General features: G+C 40.6%; 1 protein-coding gene across 4 annotated transcripts in view; it reads right to left on the reverse strand.

Annotated features, from left to right (window-relative positions):
- Positions 1-16,123, reverse strand: part of NCOA2 (nuclear receptor coactivator 2) — a 267,032-nt gene that overhangs the window by 18,477 nt on the left and 232,432 nt on the right. For all 4 annotated transcript variants that reach the window (XM_019549043.1, XM_019549019.1, XM_019549026.1 and 1 more), the window contains 5 exons: positions 7,411-7,576; positions 4,363-4,641; positions 3,512-3,589; positions 2,731-2,965; positions 684-861 (listed from right to left, as the gene is read on the reverse strand). In XM_019549043.1, the coding sequence (XP_019404588.1) occupies positions 684-861; positions 2,731-2,965; positions 3,512-3,589; positions 4,363-4,641; positions 7,411-7,576 (936 nt within the window). The remainder of the gene's footprint in view (positions 1-683; positions 862-2,730; positions 2,966-3,511; positions 3,590-4,362; positions 4,642-7,410; positions 7,577-16,123) is intronic.

A 16,123-nucleotide genomic window follows, 5' to 3' on the forward strand; every position in this document is an offset into this window, starting at 1 on the left:
CCAGCCCTCCATTTAGAAACATGTGGCCATAACCAAGCTTACCCTCTTATAGTTGCTACTCAGTCACAAGCCAATCTGGTGTGGAAAGATTGACTGCTAAAGAAGTTCTGATGAAGCCACGTGCTGCTATTAAAACAAAATACTTCCACTGCATGCATAAGGCATGGCTCAGTATTAACATAAAATGAAAGTTATATGCTGATCCCAGGTACTTGAAAGCATTAAGGGACCAAAACAGACTGCACTGCAGCATCAGAATAGGGAAGTAATGTCTAGTCACTAAGATCCCAGAGGAGAAGGCAAACACATTGATAAGCCAGGGTAAGCAGGGTGCAAAACACTTGGGCAAGGCTGTGAGGTAAATAATACTATAATATGAAGTGTAGATGCACCCAAAAGAATGTTAGTGTGCAGTGGGTACTGTGTGGTGAATACTGGTAAGCCCTCAGGCATCTCTTGTGGAAGTATATAGCTAACGTACAGAATAAAGAATTACTATTTTGTTAAATTACAAATCCAGCTCATTTACAGCTTGGTGTCATATTCAAACCCTGTCCTCAGTAAGACCTCTAGTAAGCAAGGTAAAGATAAGAAATAAATATTTTTCATGTGAAGTCTAGTTTACATGAAAAAGGCATGATTTTCTCATATGAAATGATACATTTTTATTTATGTAGATTTACCTGTTCCCACCCATGTTCCCTTGTGCCCATCCATTCATCTCTGTAGAGGACTGATAGGCAGGGTTAGCCTGAGACTGCTGTATCATAGGACTCTGAGTATGAGCCATCCTTGGGGACATCAGTGGACTCTGGGGAGTGGTAGCCCCTGCGAAGCCTGGATCAGGTTGCTGACTTATTCCTAAAGAATAAAAGGTCATTTTTACTTAGTGTACATTGTAAACAAGTACAAACTGATAGCCTGATCCTTAGGCTACAACACTGATGTGCATGTGCCTAAGGGACCAATATGAATCTTGGCCTTAATTACCAGGATATATTATTAAACATTTCTAAGCCACCTGGGCATCTTTCATTGATATTAACAAGACTAACTTAACAGAACATAACTGCCTGCTTGGCTTCATAGTGTAAAGTTGCATAAAATTTTTTAACCTATTTACAATGACTTATAATGCAAGCAATTTTACTGGACACGTCTATTTTAGGGGAAAAACCCTAAAACATATAGTGAAAAAACCCTACTTCCACCACATATAAAGCCACCCACTACAACAGTGCACTCCAAATTCTCTCCCTCATACCAAATATTTTTAAACTTCTATCCATTTTTAATTGATAGAGATACAGAGTTATTACTACCCAGAGTTTTATACAAAATGAAGCAAAATTATCCTCTCATAAGTGTGGAAATCTGATTCTTAAAAGGCATATTCTCAAAAGCAGCAGAAAATATTTTGCCAGCTTATTTTATATGCATATCTGTTCAAGCAATTAAAGACACCAATGTCCGGTGAAGAAGAAATGGGATACAGGCAGTAGGAAATCTGTTCCCAGATTTGGGTCTGTGCCCCCCTTTGGGCAAGTCATAACCTCTTTGTACCTCAGTTTCCCCCATCATAAAAATTGAATATTAAGGCTCAATTACCCCAATAAACAAACTGAATTCTGGGAATGGAAAGCACTACAATCGTTTAAAAACTTGTGTTATTAATATTATATCAGAAGGAGAGACAGAAAATTAAAAAAAAAAAAACAGTATTAGGTAGAATTATTTTTTGTTAATTATTGTAGCAGAGCATACAAAGGACATAACCTATAACAGCTGCACAGTAAGAGGAAAGGTCAAAGTTGGGTAGCAAATCAGTGGTAGGCAACCTTTTCTAGTTGCAGGCCAGAATGACAACTCAGGTTAGAGGCAGGTGTGTGCCAAGACCTGGCTGCTGCTGCCACCACTTCTCACTGCTGTGACCCAAGAAAAGCCCCCACTCCCATAGCCCCATGACCTGCTGGCTGGTTCTGGCCTGTGGGCCACAGGTTGCCGACCCTGCAATAAATGATAAGTCATAACTGTTCCCCACAATCCCCTCCAAACAAAGCAGAAGACAGCTTAGTTAAAAACAAGGATGGAATGACATCAACCATTAGATACATATAGGCTTGGGGACATGGAGATGGAAGCCTTTTTATGTATTAAATTTTATTATCTAAAAGTCAATGGTTAGGTTGTTAATTTGACATTAAAACATGCAGACAAACTATTACAATTTAAAGGTGATACCTGATATTAATTAATCTCTCATGACCACTATGTAAGAACAAACCAATATAAAGATGATTTAAAAGAATTCTGTATAGCTTTACTTCTGAATGGTTTTTTACAGCACTCATTTATTTTATCCACCAACACTGATAACAATTAGCATATTTTTATTCATCTACCTTTTAAGGATATATATTGATTTGTTTCTTTTGGTCACAATTCAGAGCCTTTCAAGCCTACACACACACACACACTTCTGCCATTCTTCAGTAAGACCTGCACTCAGAGAAAAGGTGGTACCTGAGCTAGGAAACTGGAAGGTACTGGGCTGCATTTGGGGATTCATGACAGGCCCAAACTGTCCTCCCATGTTTCCCATCATTCTCTGGTTAGTCAGATTCATCTGGGAGCCATGCAAGGAGCTGTGAGAGAGGAGCTGTGACCCAGGACTGGGGGATACTGGGGAGAAAGGATTGGTGAAAGATGTTGGGGATCTAAGTCCAGTACCGTAATTTGGAGGAAATGGAAACTGCTGTGCATTTGCTTGTGGAATCCGTGGGTTGCTCATGGTTGCTGGTATACCACCAGAGGCCACCATGCTTGGTGTCATATTCAAACCCTGTCCTCTCATCATTAGAGTTCGCTGTTGCACCTGCTGTTGCTGGTGCATCTGTCTTTGCCTTAGGTGCTGACTCAGTATCTCCCTCTGCCTCTGGGCCAGCATCTGTGCATTGAGAGGTCCCTGTGGCAGAAATGACGAAAGGTATATCAATAAACAGTACTGAGTAAGTGAAACAAAAGCGGCATATATATGGGAACGACCAATAACACTGAAGCTCCTTTCTTTACCAGACACCTAATTGGAAGGTACAAGTTCATAGCACCAGTTCTGACAGAATTCCAAAGAAAAATTCCATAACTATTAATGTTATAAATGACGTTAATACTCAAACCTTACGATTTCAAATCTTCATACATTAAGCCATTCAAAGCACATCATACTTCATAGGAAAAGAACTCAGGTTAAAATGGAATTACACAAGTATTCCTCCCACACCCCTCAATAACCAAACTTCCACATAGTTTATATGCATTTTTGTTTATGCACTTTGTGATTTTGAGATTTATTGTTTGCAATAAATGCTGTGATTTACTGTTTGGATTTATTATGCATTATTAGTATTGTAATTAGAGTGAAGAGCCTAACTTTTGGGAAAAATTAAGCTTGAAACAAATTGGAAAATATAAGGAATAAATACAGAAGTACTGAGAGTACCTGGTCCCTCACCTGTGTTGGTACTCCAGGCCTCAGAGACAGGTTCATGTTGGAGACACTGCTGATCTGATTTATCAGTGGCTGGCGATTCTGAAGAAACAGAACAAATCAGAAGAAAACCAAATGGGAAATTACATTCTACACGTGTTGCAGGTTCTGGCAGAGTCATAGTTAGGTGTTATTTTTTTTGTTGTAAAAATCACATTAATGAGATATTATGCTATAGCAATTATACACCCCCCCATTATAAATATTATTACATTATACATATTAGTTTTCCAAATGTAACTCCTTCATAACTTCGATCTTTTAAGACCGAAACAATATTTTTCCCAAAAATAATATATTTTACCATGTTTTATTTGTATCAGTACTCAAAATATGGTGGTAAAAAAATAACAAAGGGAACAATAACTTAAAATGGTCACAAGGTGGAGATAGTGACAAGAGAAATTTTTAAGGTAGCTGACAGTGTCTCAATAAGCAAGCAGGTGACTATGCATCAGAAGACACCATTATAACCTTGCACAAAGGTCTAGTGAGACTAGGACTAAAAAACTATGCACATTTTTTACACCATGTAATTATAGAAAAGATAATGACAGGCTAGAAAAGTTGCAGAAGCAGTAAACAAGGAGAATATGTACCATTCTCTTGTATAAGTTAAAATATGTACTCTCCTATGGGAATTCATTCTGGCCAATACTTCTATTTCAGATTTGGAATTGAAGGTAATATATAAGACAGAGAACACATTCAGGAATAAGAATATCCAGAGCTAGTTGAAGTAAATCTATTTATGCTATGCTACACAACTGTGCTCTGACTGAACTTGTCATAGTTAACACGTAAACACGGAATACCTGCTGTGCTTGGAGTCTATGTTGAAGTTGAAGTCTCAGCTGATTTGGCTGGTTCTGCACTATACCAGTAGGCCTGAGACCAGGCCTAGTTTGCATACGCAGCGCTGGATAACCAGGTCGCTGTCCTATCGGGTGAAAGTTTGGATCCTGCATGGGTGTATAGCTACCCTGGGCCATTTGAGCCTGAGATGCATACTGTTGAGTGAAAACTGGTGCCTTTTGTTCTATTATGATGTTTGAATCCTGACTTGAGAATGTCTCTGGATCTACAGCCTGGCTCTGCAGAAACAAAAATAAGAACAGGTAGTAAAAAAAATGTAACCTTTACTATAGTATACCTACTTTAACTATGCAGCAAAAAATATATCACTGGGATTGTTTCAGTCTAAAAGCCCAACCTTCCTGCCAAAAAAATCCTTTACCCAATACATACCACTGGATCAAATTTACCCCTAAAGATAGGTACATTTTTTTATGATTGTTTAAATGAAACTTAAGATGAATTAAATTGTTTCCATAATATGTTAAGAAAGGCATGCGTCTGTATTTCTTCCTTGAAGCTACATACTTCCTGCAGTCTTCTCAGTATGAACATTGCTGCATTGTGCTAGTGCTTGAGAATCTGAAAGTAAAATGACTAGAATCTATAAATAAATGGCAAGGACTTCCCCCATCATCAACTGGACTGAACTGGAGTGTAGTTGTCATCAATTAAGTTAACCTGCTGCCCCTGGGCTCCAGAGTGAGCACTGTTCCCCCCACCACTTGAGCAGTTACTGCTGCTAGCATCTTCCAGCTCCTGCTTCCATTGCCAGCCCCTCTCCTGGGTACACCAAGACTCAGGTCCTCATGGTGCAGCATGCATGGTGTAGGGGCACCAACACAATCTGCTGAGGGAAAGGAGGGAGGAGCATGGTGAGCAAGTTGTACAGCATATGGCCTGGGGGCCATGCCCCCAGCTACTCAGAAGTTGCCTCTTAACTTGAGGTAGCTGACACACTTCTATAAAATAGTCTAGACACTCCCTAATGTCTGTTTCCAGGTATAATCATTTGTAATCCACCTTGTGAATCCAATTGGCTGGAGGTTAAATACTCTAGTGAAGACAAGACCTTATACTCCTTTAAAATCTTTGTATTAGTAAGTAATATTTTTAAAATCTGAAATTGGATAGTTTCCTGTACATTTGTAAAATGCTTAAAATCATTTCCATAGAGATACTTCTTAATAAGACATGCATGTACTACTTCAACTAGAGTATTACTTTTTACACTTGTTCTTTAGCAGTACAGTTGTAGCTATTCAGCCCTCTCCTGCTCTTTCTTTGGCAATCCCTCACAATTAAGGATGATTGTCTTCTATGATCTTCTTATCTGTGGGTCTGAAGATGGCTGATGAGGTCTATCTGGGATCGAGAGATTCTACTGCACCTCGGATACGTGTTTCCATGTGGGTTGGATGGTGCTGGATTCTTGGTTTGGTCTGTGACATGCCGTTTATTGTCACAGAAAAGCTCCTGCTTTTACATCTCCTTGTTGTTGTTGTTACTGTGAGGTTTCAAAGTACTGAGATCCCTGTAACACTCTCCTTCTATTTAAGGCAGTCCTGGGGGACAGTCTCCCATGAGCTGACATCAATGTTACATTTTTTAAGTTGGCCTTGAGGACGTCCCCGGAGTGTTTTCTCTGCCTCCTCAGAGTGTATGCCTTGGCTAAGCTTGGAGAATAAAACTTGCTTCAGGAGGCTGGAGTCGGACATCCAGATGACATGGCTGGTCCAACAAAGTTGATGTTGGATGATCATCACCTCAATACTTGTGGTGTTTGCTCGCAAGAGGATACTAATGTCAGTGCATCTGTCTACCCATTGGATTTGGAGAATCTTTTGTGGGCAGTGTTGATGGTACTTCTCCAACATCTTTAGATGTGTCCTGTATGTTGTCCATGTCTCAGCTCCATACAGCAAGGTGGGAGCCATGATTGTTTGTTAAACCATGAGCTTGGTTTCAGATCTGATGTCACTATCTTCCAGCACCCATTTCTTCAAGTGTCCAAGGGCTGCACATGTACACCTGAGGCAACACTGGATTTCTTCACTGATGTCAGTCTTCTGAAAGAGATGGCTTCTGAGGTACAGGAAATACTCAACATTCTCCAGAGTCTCACCATGGATCTGGATTACTGGAGCTGGGGACTGTTCATTAGGAGCTTGCTGGTGGAGATATATGATAGTTTTGACTACTGAAATAAATGTTAATCAAAATCGTCTCTAATGAAGCACTGCAATGTGCTCAGTGTCATACCAGATATCCATAGATGGATTTTTCTTATGTCCAACTCAGGACTTTATGAGCTGTCTTTTATAGCTAGAGTATTTTACAGATAAAGAATCAGATATAGGGAAAGAAAAAAGGTCATATATGGCACACTGAGTTATTTCAGTAGGTACTACTCTCACACAAAGTGGGGAGAGAGATGAATGGCTGCATATTACTGAGCCACAAGCACAAATGTGTCCGTCTCAATGTTACAGACAATGTTACAGACTTGGCTATCTTAATGTTACGGTCTGATAATGCACCTTGAATTAGAAATTAGACACAAAACTGATCAAGTATCAGCATATAATTTTTCCTAAGCCTTTTTTATATTTCTATCATGTTAAATCAACATTGTGTGGCATTGTAATTGAGAAGAACCAACTGAAAGTTAACAGGAATTGTAGGAAAGGGGAGAAAGCCAGAAGTTTAAGTACTTTGGGCATATGTAAAGATTTTTCTATCCGTAAACCTACAAGGTTTTAGGTGGTTGTGGTAAGAACACTTTTTGTTTTACAAATTTATAAATTTGTTTTATAATACAAATATGATGTAAATGCAATGTAATTTTTAAGGCCTCACACAATTTTTCCTACTGATCAGAATCTTAAATCATGTTATTTTCCAAACTGCCAAAAGTCTGTGCATGTAACATGAATTTTCATCTCCTTGACCTTCAGGGGATTTCATCCTTTAAATGTATATTTAGAATTCATTAGTATCAATTATACCTGGCTAACCAGTTCTGGTATTCCTAGAGCCCTGTCAATTTCTTCTAGGCCATCAAAATTTCTTAGTGCCATATAAAGCTGATCCAGGAGAGTCCCCTCATCACTTGGTGACTCTGATGAAGGATGATTACACAGCAAGTCATCTGGTGAGCTGCCAAATGGTTGCCTGTGAAAACATGAATATAAGATGAGTAAACAGCTGCTGGAAGAAGAGTACTTAATTTAGATAAAGGATTATTTCTCATAAATTGAGCTAACAAGTCCCATACTACAGGTGGCAACTATTTCCACAGCTGCCAATTCTGCTTGGTAATCTCTGAATGGAAAATTTAGTTCCCAAACACCTGAACAGCTGACAAGTTACCAAGACTAAAAGTAACAAAGGGAGATGCAAATACAAAATAGGATCAAAGAAATCAGGAAGTCGGTGTAAAATATATTTGTCAAAAGGCAGAAACAAGACTAAACAGAGAGAAAATGAATGTTTTTTGTTTTTTTGTTTTTTGTTACTAGTGTTGAAGTAATGTTGCAACTGTAATGGTCCAGGAAATCTGAGAGAGGCAAGTATTTCTAGGATGATTATAAGATACAAAGATTCTTACCTTTTGCATTATTTTACTAGGAACTCCAAATTACACAGGCTGGATAAAAATACTATTACCAAGAGACAGGAGAAGCTTACTCCAAAAGGAAGCATCCTTAAGAACGGGAGGACACGTAACCACTACTATTGGCCTCACTTATCACACTACTCATGCAAAGACTCACCTTGCCAAGACAAGGAAGCCTTTCTTTTACCCTATTACAGAGAGGGCCAGTGGAGCCTCTGAAGCTGATTACCTTTGCTGGTAGCCAATCCACATTTTTGCACACTCATCTTCTTCCCTTCCCCAGTCTAAAAAGTCTGCAATGCAGGGACTTGCAGACATATCCAGAAAGTCTTATTTCCTTTCAAGTTAGAGTCCACAGCATCTAACTTCTAGGTGCCCAGGCTCCCTCAGGAAGGTACCTGGGCTCCCCGTACAGTGCTAAGTGAAATGGAGGCTCTTCAGAAGGATTATGCAAAAAAACCCCTATACACTAAGCAGTGAGCCACCAGAAGCTTGGGAACACTAAGCACAGAGGTGTGTCTGTACTCTCACTTCTCTTTCTGGGATGTCATTTGTGGTAGTTTTCAGATCCAAATCTGACAAGTTGGAACGAGGTATCCAGCTGATCAGACTAGGGCATTTCTAGCCACGTGCAGAAAACAGAACTGGAGACATCCATGGAAACTTCTGGTCAAACAGGGAGGAGACTAGGGAAAGAACTTCCTGGGGCAACAGCTGTGGAACAAGGGTGTCAGGGTTCCTAGAATTCAAACCCCTACTCATGGTGCCCACAGGCAGAGGGGCCAGGCTTTCGGATTACCAGGAGACCAGCTATGCACCTGCTCAAGCTCAGGCTGGGCCCTCCCAGGTGGTCCCTAACAGAGGATCAGATGACACGGAAGAACCAGTAGGGGCCACAAGCTATAAATAAAACCCTCCCACTTCCTACAGAGTCTTGACCCTGAAACAGTATTCTAAGTACCTGTTACAGATCTCCTTCCCCAACTCCTGTATTCCTGCTGCTGTCTGGAACCTGTGAGAACCCCTGCCACACTCCTATTTTGCCTCTGCTTTGGACCCTCTTACCCTGTCTTTAGCTTTGCTCCAGGCTTCTTCTTGCCTTGGACTTTACTTCCTGCTTACCCAATCCTGTGTATGGGATTCCCTAACACCTAACCTTAACCACAGAACCTCTTGACCTGAGGTGTGATGCACTGGACTTAGATCGACACATGCAGTATTGTGACCCCTGGCTTTAGTTTCTGGACATATGATATTTGTTAACCCTTCTGAGCCCTGAACTCCCATGTCCAGGTCATACCTGTGACAAGGGATTGTAATTTTGGTACCCATTTCAGGTGCTTAAATTCTTTTTTAGACTCTCTATAACAGGTATCCCATACACAAAAAAATCTAAAATACAGACAGATTTACAGACTAATGTGAACAGACTAATGTGAACAGACCACACAGAGTACGACACTGTTGTTGTAGTGTTGACACTGCAAGATTTATTATTCTACATGTTGTATAGAAATGTCCTACCCCAGATAATTAGACACAATGTCAAGGTTTGTCACTCAGCAGGGAGATAATGCTGAACCTCTTGGGCTGTCTCTGACAATGCATACAGCTTGGAGAAGACATAAAATACTTCCCTGGAACTCTTGACTTTCATAATGTACTAGGTATTATTTGCCAATGAGAAGCTAATCTACTGGCAAAAGGGTGGGGAAAGCTAAAAGGTTGTTCGGTATGCGCTGGAAAAGAAAATATGTATTAAGGAAGATGACAAAAGATTATGTCTTGTCATCTTCCACATTCACTGAATAAATTATAAAAATACAAAATAGCACACATACATATAATTTTACATCTTTTAACCACTGTACAAGAAAAAAAACTAATCAATGACAAAAACAAAATTCCTAACCTTTCCCAGAAATTAACTGATGACAAGAAAATAGGGAAAAATTTCACTTCCTTTGCTAAGCTAATGAACAACTTAAAGTGACTTGTAACACAACACTGCCCTACATATATATATATAGTCATTAGCTTAGCAAAGGAAATGAAATTTTTCCCTATTTTCTTGTCATAATTAAATTTCAGGGAAAGGTTAGAAATTTTATTTTATGACAACAACAACAACAACAAAAAAATCAGGAATTGTTACCATTTTGGATGTCAAATACCTAGAAGCCCTCACAGCTTCTGTTTATTCTTCAAAGTCCATAATTTTTGGTAGATATTAATTAATGTTTAACTCTTGTCTAAAACACTATATATTATTTTCTGATGACTTAAGTTTGTAATAAACTGTACGATACATGATTCCTGAAAATAATCAGATTATAAACCATCCCCAACTTAAATCTAGTTTGTCAAACTTGTCAACTTCTTTATTCTGTAGAGATCATTACATATACAATATATACACTTATATACAATACCATAAATATTATGAAACCCAATCCATCATCAAGAGATGATGAAACAAGTTAACCTAATGAAGGAGAATTGGCACATAATGACAAAGCAATAAATCATTGTATAATTGCAATGTGTAAGACAGTTTGACTGCTTTAAGTAACGTAAAGAACAGCAAAAGCTAGGGTTTATACAAAATGAGAAGCTAAATCTAAACTCCAATGCTAAATGTCTCTCATAATACTACAGTTAAAGCTCTCAATATGCATCCGTCTACCACCTAAATTAAATTTAGTAGCAAACTACTGAAACCAAATAACATTATTTGTCACTATTACTGTATTCATTCAAGTATCAGACAATCCTGAATACAAGATGACTCTCCTCCAGTAATTAGATTCTATATATGGAAGATTTGTGAATTTATAATTGTCCACATATAGAATCTAATTATTTGGAGGTTTGCTTCGAATTTGTTCCCTCCCACCAAATGTTTCGACAGGGAAAATAAATCTGGTGGAGTCAGACTGCCCTCTGCAACATGCCTCCCCCCCACCCCCATTTCTTTCCCTTGCAGTCCTCCTCCTCTCCGCCCCACCCCGTCAGAAGTGAGGGGCAAAATTGAAAAAAAATGACTTTGAAATAAACAGCACAGGTACTCCATAAACACACTTTTGAGCAGCGCTTTTTTATCTATTTAAATATAGTACATGCAATGCATAACATTAGTTCCAAGACAAAAGGCTCATGATTTACCATACAAGTCATTGGGCTGGGCAGACTCAACAGCAGAATCAACATCTTTTCGTGCCACGGTGACCCCCACATAGCTCAGCACTGCTCAGTATGTGGGTGTACTCCAGATACCCCTCACAAAAGATCCAAGTGCTCTCATGACTGGAACCACGTGTTCTTGTCACAAGTTCTGGGATCCTCCAAAAATGTATATGTAGATGAGGCGCAGAGCAACTTGCTCTCACTCCACCTCATAGAGAGTGGGGCCACGCTAATCATATGCGACAGGCTGAGAGGGAGTTTAGGTAAACTGCTTGGGGCCCTGTTTGGTGATGTTTGCCAGACATTAAAGGTTGGTGAAGACACAGGAATCAATGGAAATAGTAGAGAAAGACTCAACTGAGCTCAGCTGTAGGAGTGAGGTGGAAGTTGAAAAATATTGGGTGGAGTGGCTCACCATGACATGAAAAAGAGTTGGCATTGAATGCTACGGGCACTAGCATATATCTTATGCATAAGGGCTGGCCTAGCCTATCCTTATGGTAGAGTCCCATCAGCATCCCAGCATTTTTGGCTAAGGTCACATGTAGCACTGCTACACCTAAAGGATTCCAAGATCTTTCTAAATCTTGGACTCTTCCCTTCCCCCACAACCATATCCTGCATCTCTCCTGTAACTGTGCGTCTCCAAACTACCTCCTTACTTGAATACAGTATTGTTGTGTGGGGTCTCTTGTATACTATTTGCTATGAAAGCGTCATGCCCCCTCATCGCTGAGCTTAGTTGGCTGCATGCTTCTTATGCAACTTAGTTGTGTTCACACTCCTAAACCCCACCCTCTATCATGTAACCCCTCACTCAGGTCCTCTGTATTTCCTTATGCCTCAATATTTTATCATTTTTGGCACCACAGCAGAGAGTCAGGGCTTGCTCTAGCCCTCTTGGTGCTGGCCTGGTATTGCAACACATCCAGGCCTAGTGTCAGTTCCCTGTGGGGGGAACACCTGCCTTTTTTTTTTTTTTTTAAGGGCACCACAGAAAAAGAAAAAAGGTTCTCATCGGCATGTTTGCCCAATATGGCCCACGCATTTTATAGCCGTGCTCAGTGTTCGCTGCGTTTAATCAGCTTCATAAGCTGGTTTCCATTACTGAACACATGTTGCTTTTGACAGCTGTTTAATGACAGACAACGTATTTAATGAAGTTTCCTTGTACGTGGATGTAAGACGAGAAGCTTCCCGCCTCCACTGCTATTTAGGGAAAAAACTACGTTATATTTAAGAAACTTTAGAATCAAGGGCAATCTCTTTTCTGGGCTCAAAACTGCCAGAAGTCTACAATATGCAAAGAGTTGCCTATGTTAACTGAGGTGCTTGATACCTAGCATAACTGTCCCTTTAGTTTGTAAAGTCCTTGGGGTAAGGAGTCTGGGTGAAATCTGAAATTGACTGAAGTCAATGAGAGTTTTCTTACTGACTAGAAAGGTGCCAGGTCTTCTTGTGGTCTCTCTTTTGGGTTCTGGAAAGAACCATGTAGATAATATTACTAGATGATCTTCCTTCTTCCAGATCTCCAGTTTTGACTCCAAAGTAAAAGAGGCTATGGCCAGCAAAGTTTGAAAGTCTGCACTTTCCTGCATAGTCACTTGCTAAATGCATGAACATGTTTCTTGCTTATGGACCCTCTTGCAGTAATCATTGTGGTAATCTATTGTTATTAAATTATTAAGCAAATATGCCCTTTCAATACAATAAAATGTACTAGAAAGGAAACAGAAACATTATGCATGTTCCCCATTCTGCTTACTGCATAATTAGCCACTATTAGGATAAGCCCCCCACCCCAATATTTACACCCTGATCCCTATTACAAAAGTGCTGGAATAGGCAATAGCATAACTGTAAGTGGGAGATGGGGGGCACAAGCCCCAGTGCTGATTATGATGTCTGCTGAAACAGGTTGGGGTAGGGGTGTGTGGAATTAAAGGGTCTATGCTGTTTGTCTAGCAGCTGTGGGTTCAAGTTGTGTAGAGAGGGACCTGGGAGCCACGAAATCACATCAGGGAAGCTCTCAGGTCCTGCAGGTAAGCGATGTGGCAGAAAGAAGCCCCCCCCCCACACTTGGGAGGTTTTTTCTTCATTCAGTATGCCATTCAATGGCACATTTTGGGGGTGTGGGTAGGCAAGCAGGTTAACTCCTTTGCTGGGGGACACCTTTCCCCATAGCTGCCAGGACTCTAGAGCTTCCCTGGCTTCACTCTGGTTTCCTTCCTTTCTCTGTGGAGCTGCAGCCCTGCAGCTGTCAGGACCTTAGAGACACCTGGCCTTCACCCTGGCATCCTGGACACAAGTATGCTCCTGGGTGACCCCATTCCAAATTTTCCCAGAGTGAAAAAAGAGCCCAAAGCACTTCTGGGAACAGGCAATAAGCTCTACACAACAGTACAAATTACTACTGGAAACTGAAGTTGGTACAAAATACAGTGGCCTGCTTAGTCAGCTGAGCCTTTTGCCAAAAGTATATCCAATGTACAGAAAAAGTGTTCTATCAGTTAGAACACTTGACCAGAAAGATGGAGACCTGGGTTGTAGACCCCCTCAGCTGGTCATGATGCCCACTTTGTAACAAGGAGAACTGGGTTCCAGCTCCTTGCTGCTAGGTTTATTTATGGTTTTTAGGGCAGTAACTATACAATGTTACATATATACACTGTTGTATGACAAGACTGGAATCCTCTCTCTCCTTCTGGTATCATGGATCTTCCATTCTTGGGTGCCCAACGGCCAGTTTCAGTTGAAGGAGGTGGGTGTAGAGTGCCCACACTGGCCGCGACCACATGAGAGTGGACATTTGGTTCCCGGAAGACAACTAATAGCAGGACACCTTGTGCTACTGCTAGATGTCCCTGGGAAATGCTTGTGCCACGTGACTTCTGGCAGGTTACCCTGGGTGGGGTAGGGGAGGCTGGGGCCAGTAGTGGACTGGCCCCAGCAACCTTACCTGGGGTTTTGGGGGCCTCCTGGGGCTGCAGCAGTGGTGATCCTACCACTCAGAGTCTGGCTGACACCTGAAGTGGGGCTCTGGCCAGCCAGGCTCCAGTTTTGAGCGGTGTGTGCTCTGCCATGTGCGCTACTAGGCTTTTTATTTCTGCTGTTTCTTTCCCCCCAGGATACTCAGGGGGTCAAAGAAACCTCTCACACTACTCCCTTGTAGCACAGAGAACAGCTGAATGTGTGGCATGTGGCACTGCAGACACGTTTGAGGCACCACATACCATACAGTTGCACTTATCTCGATACAGCTACTTAGTCTATTGTATAGCTTGCTGGTTTGGGGACTCTTCTGTCAGTCTGAGTTAGGTATAGGCTTTGAGCTCCTAATGGGAGGCCCTTCTGGATACCTAGGGTAAACTGAGGTGCAAGAATATGAATTGAAATGGAGCTTAGGAGTTAGGTCTACTACCTGAATTTGCTTCAGAATAGGTTTAGAAGCTTTAGTATGGCTTTCTAGGTTTTTTTTAACATCCGTAACTAAGGTGCCTAATGTATTTTATCGATATTGGTGCACGGCCTATATGAATCACTCCTTGAAACCCGAGTATTCACACTCTACCAAAGTCTCATTTAGGCATCTAAGGAACCAAACTGAATGCTGGCTGTGGAGATTAGCATTATGTAAACTATTTGAAAAACACATTTAAAAAAAGGGGGAAAGCAACAGAAAAGGCTAGCATTGAGGCTAACTTAATATCTTTTATGGAAACCTTCAGTAAGAAACTGAAGGTTTTTCAGGTGTTCATGTCTCTCTCAAAATCCACTTCTTTCAACTGTTTCTTACTAATTTCTCCTTGTGTACTCCTCCATAGTTTCTACTTAATACACCCAAACATACTTAATTCATTTGCAATATTATTCAAACCAGTTGAATATTTGTCTTTCCTCTCTTCCACCTATTGCCCGTCACTGGGGACCCATGTTTACCCTTAAAGTATAAAGTCTTCGAAGGCACAAAATACTGTAGATATCCAAATCCAAGTTGACTTTGAATTTAAGATAACCCTCCATAATTAGATTCTATGCAAGTAAAATTATATATTGGATTGTCTTAAATTCATCCCAACAAAGTAGGAGTGGGGAGGAGGGAGGGATCACATCCCCACCCCTGCCTGTCCCCACACTGCCTGCATCTGGTTCTTCCCCTGCCACTTGTCCCGCACATCTCATCCCTGCCCCTCCCAGTGCCTGTGCCTGCCCCGTTGTAGCTGTGATAGCCCAATAAATATGCAAGTCAAGGATTTTTGTGGTATCCAACTATATATGGTCCAATGGATTATATTACCCACAAATATTCTTGCCACTCACAAATACCAGTAAAAACATGTTTGGTACTACTTGAAACAGAATGGGAAAGTCTGAGCATTCTAAGAAGGATGCCTCAATTTCACTTTGCTTTTCTTTTTCAGTTCTTTACAGGATTTTATCTTAATTAAAACACATACACACATGTGCACATACACACAGACATCCCTCTACAGAGAGGTGAAATCAGACCTATACTAGAAAAAAAAATACGCGTCTTATAGCAACAGACAACAATGTTGTAGAGTAAGCCATTAGTGCTAAGACAACCCTACCATCTTTTTACACACACCCCTACTATTTTTCATGAGATAATGGTAAAAAGACATTCTGTCCACATCAAATGCTTTCCACTACGTGTTCACCTGCAGCACTGGTGATAGTTGGAGTAATATGGATATATCAATCCTAGTGCATACAAGGCCTGAATCAGCAAAACAGCGACGGGAAGTTGAGTCACTACTGTGTGTTGGTAGGCATGTTCACTTTTCACAAGCTGAAACTGACAATCCTGTTCCTTGGAAATGTGTAATGCACACATCAAATGATTTTGCTTTCCCTTTAAGATCATACTATATGGACCTACAGTTTTCTGTAGA

This window comes from Crocodylus porosus, unplaced genomic scaffold (assembly GCF_001723895.1).
Source record: "Crocodylus porosus isolate Cpor-Errol unplaced genomic scaffold, CroPor_comp1, whole genome shotgun sequence".
Classification (NCBI taxonomy): domain Eukaryota; kingdom Metazoa; phylum Chordata; order Crocodylia; family Crocodylidae; genus Crocodylus; species Crocodylus porosus.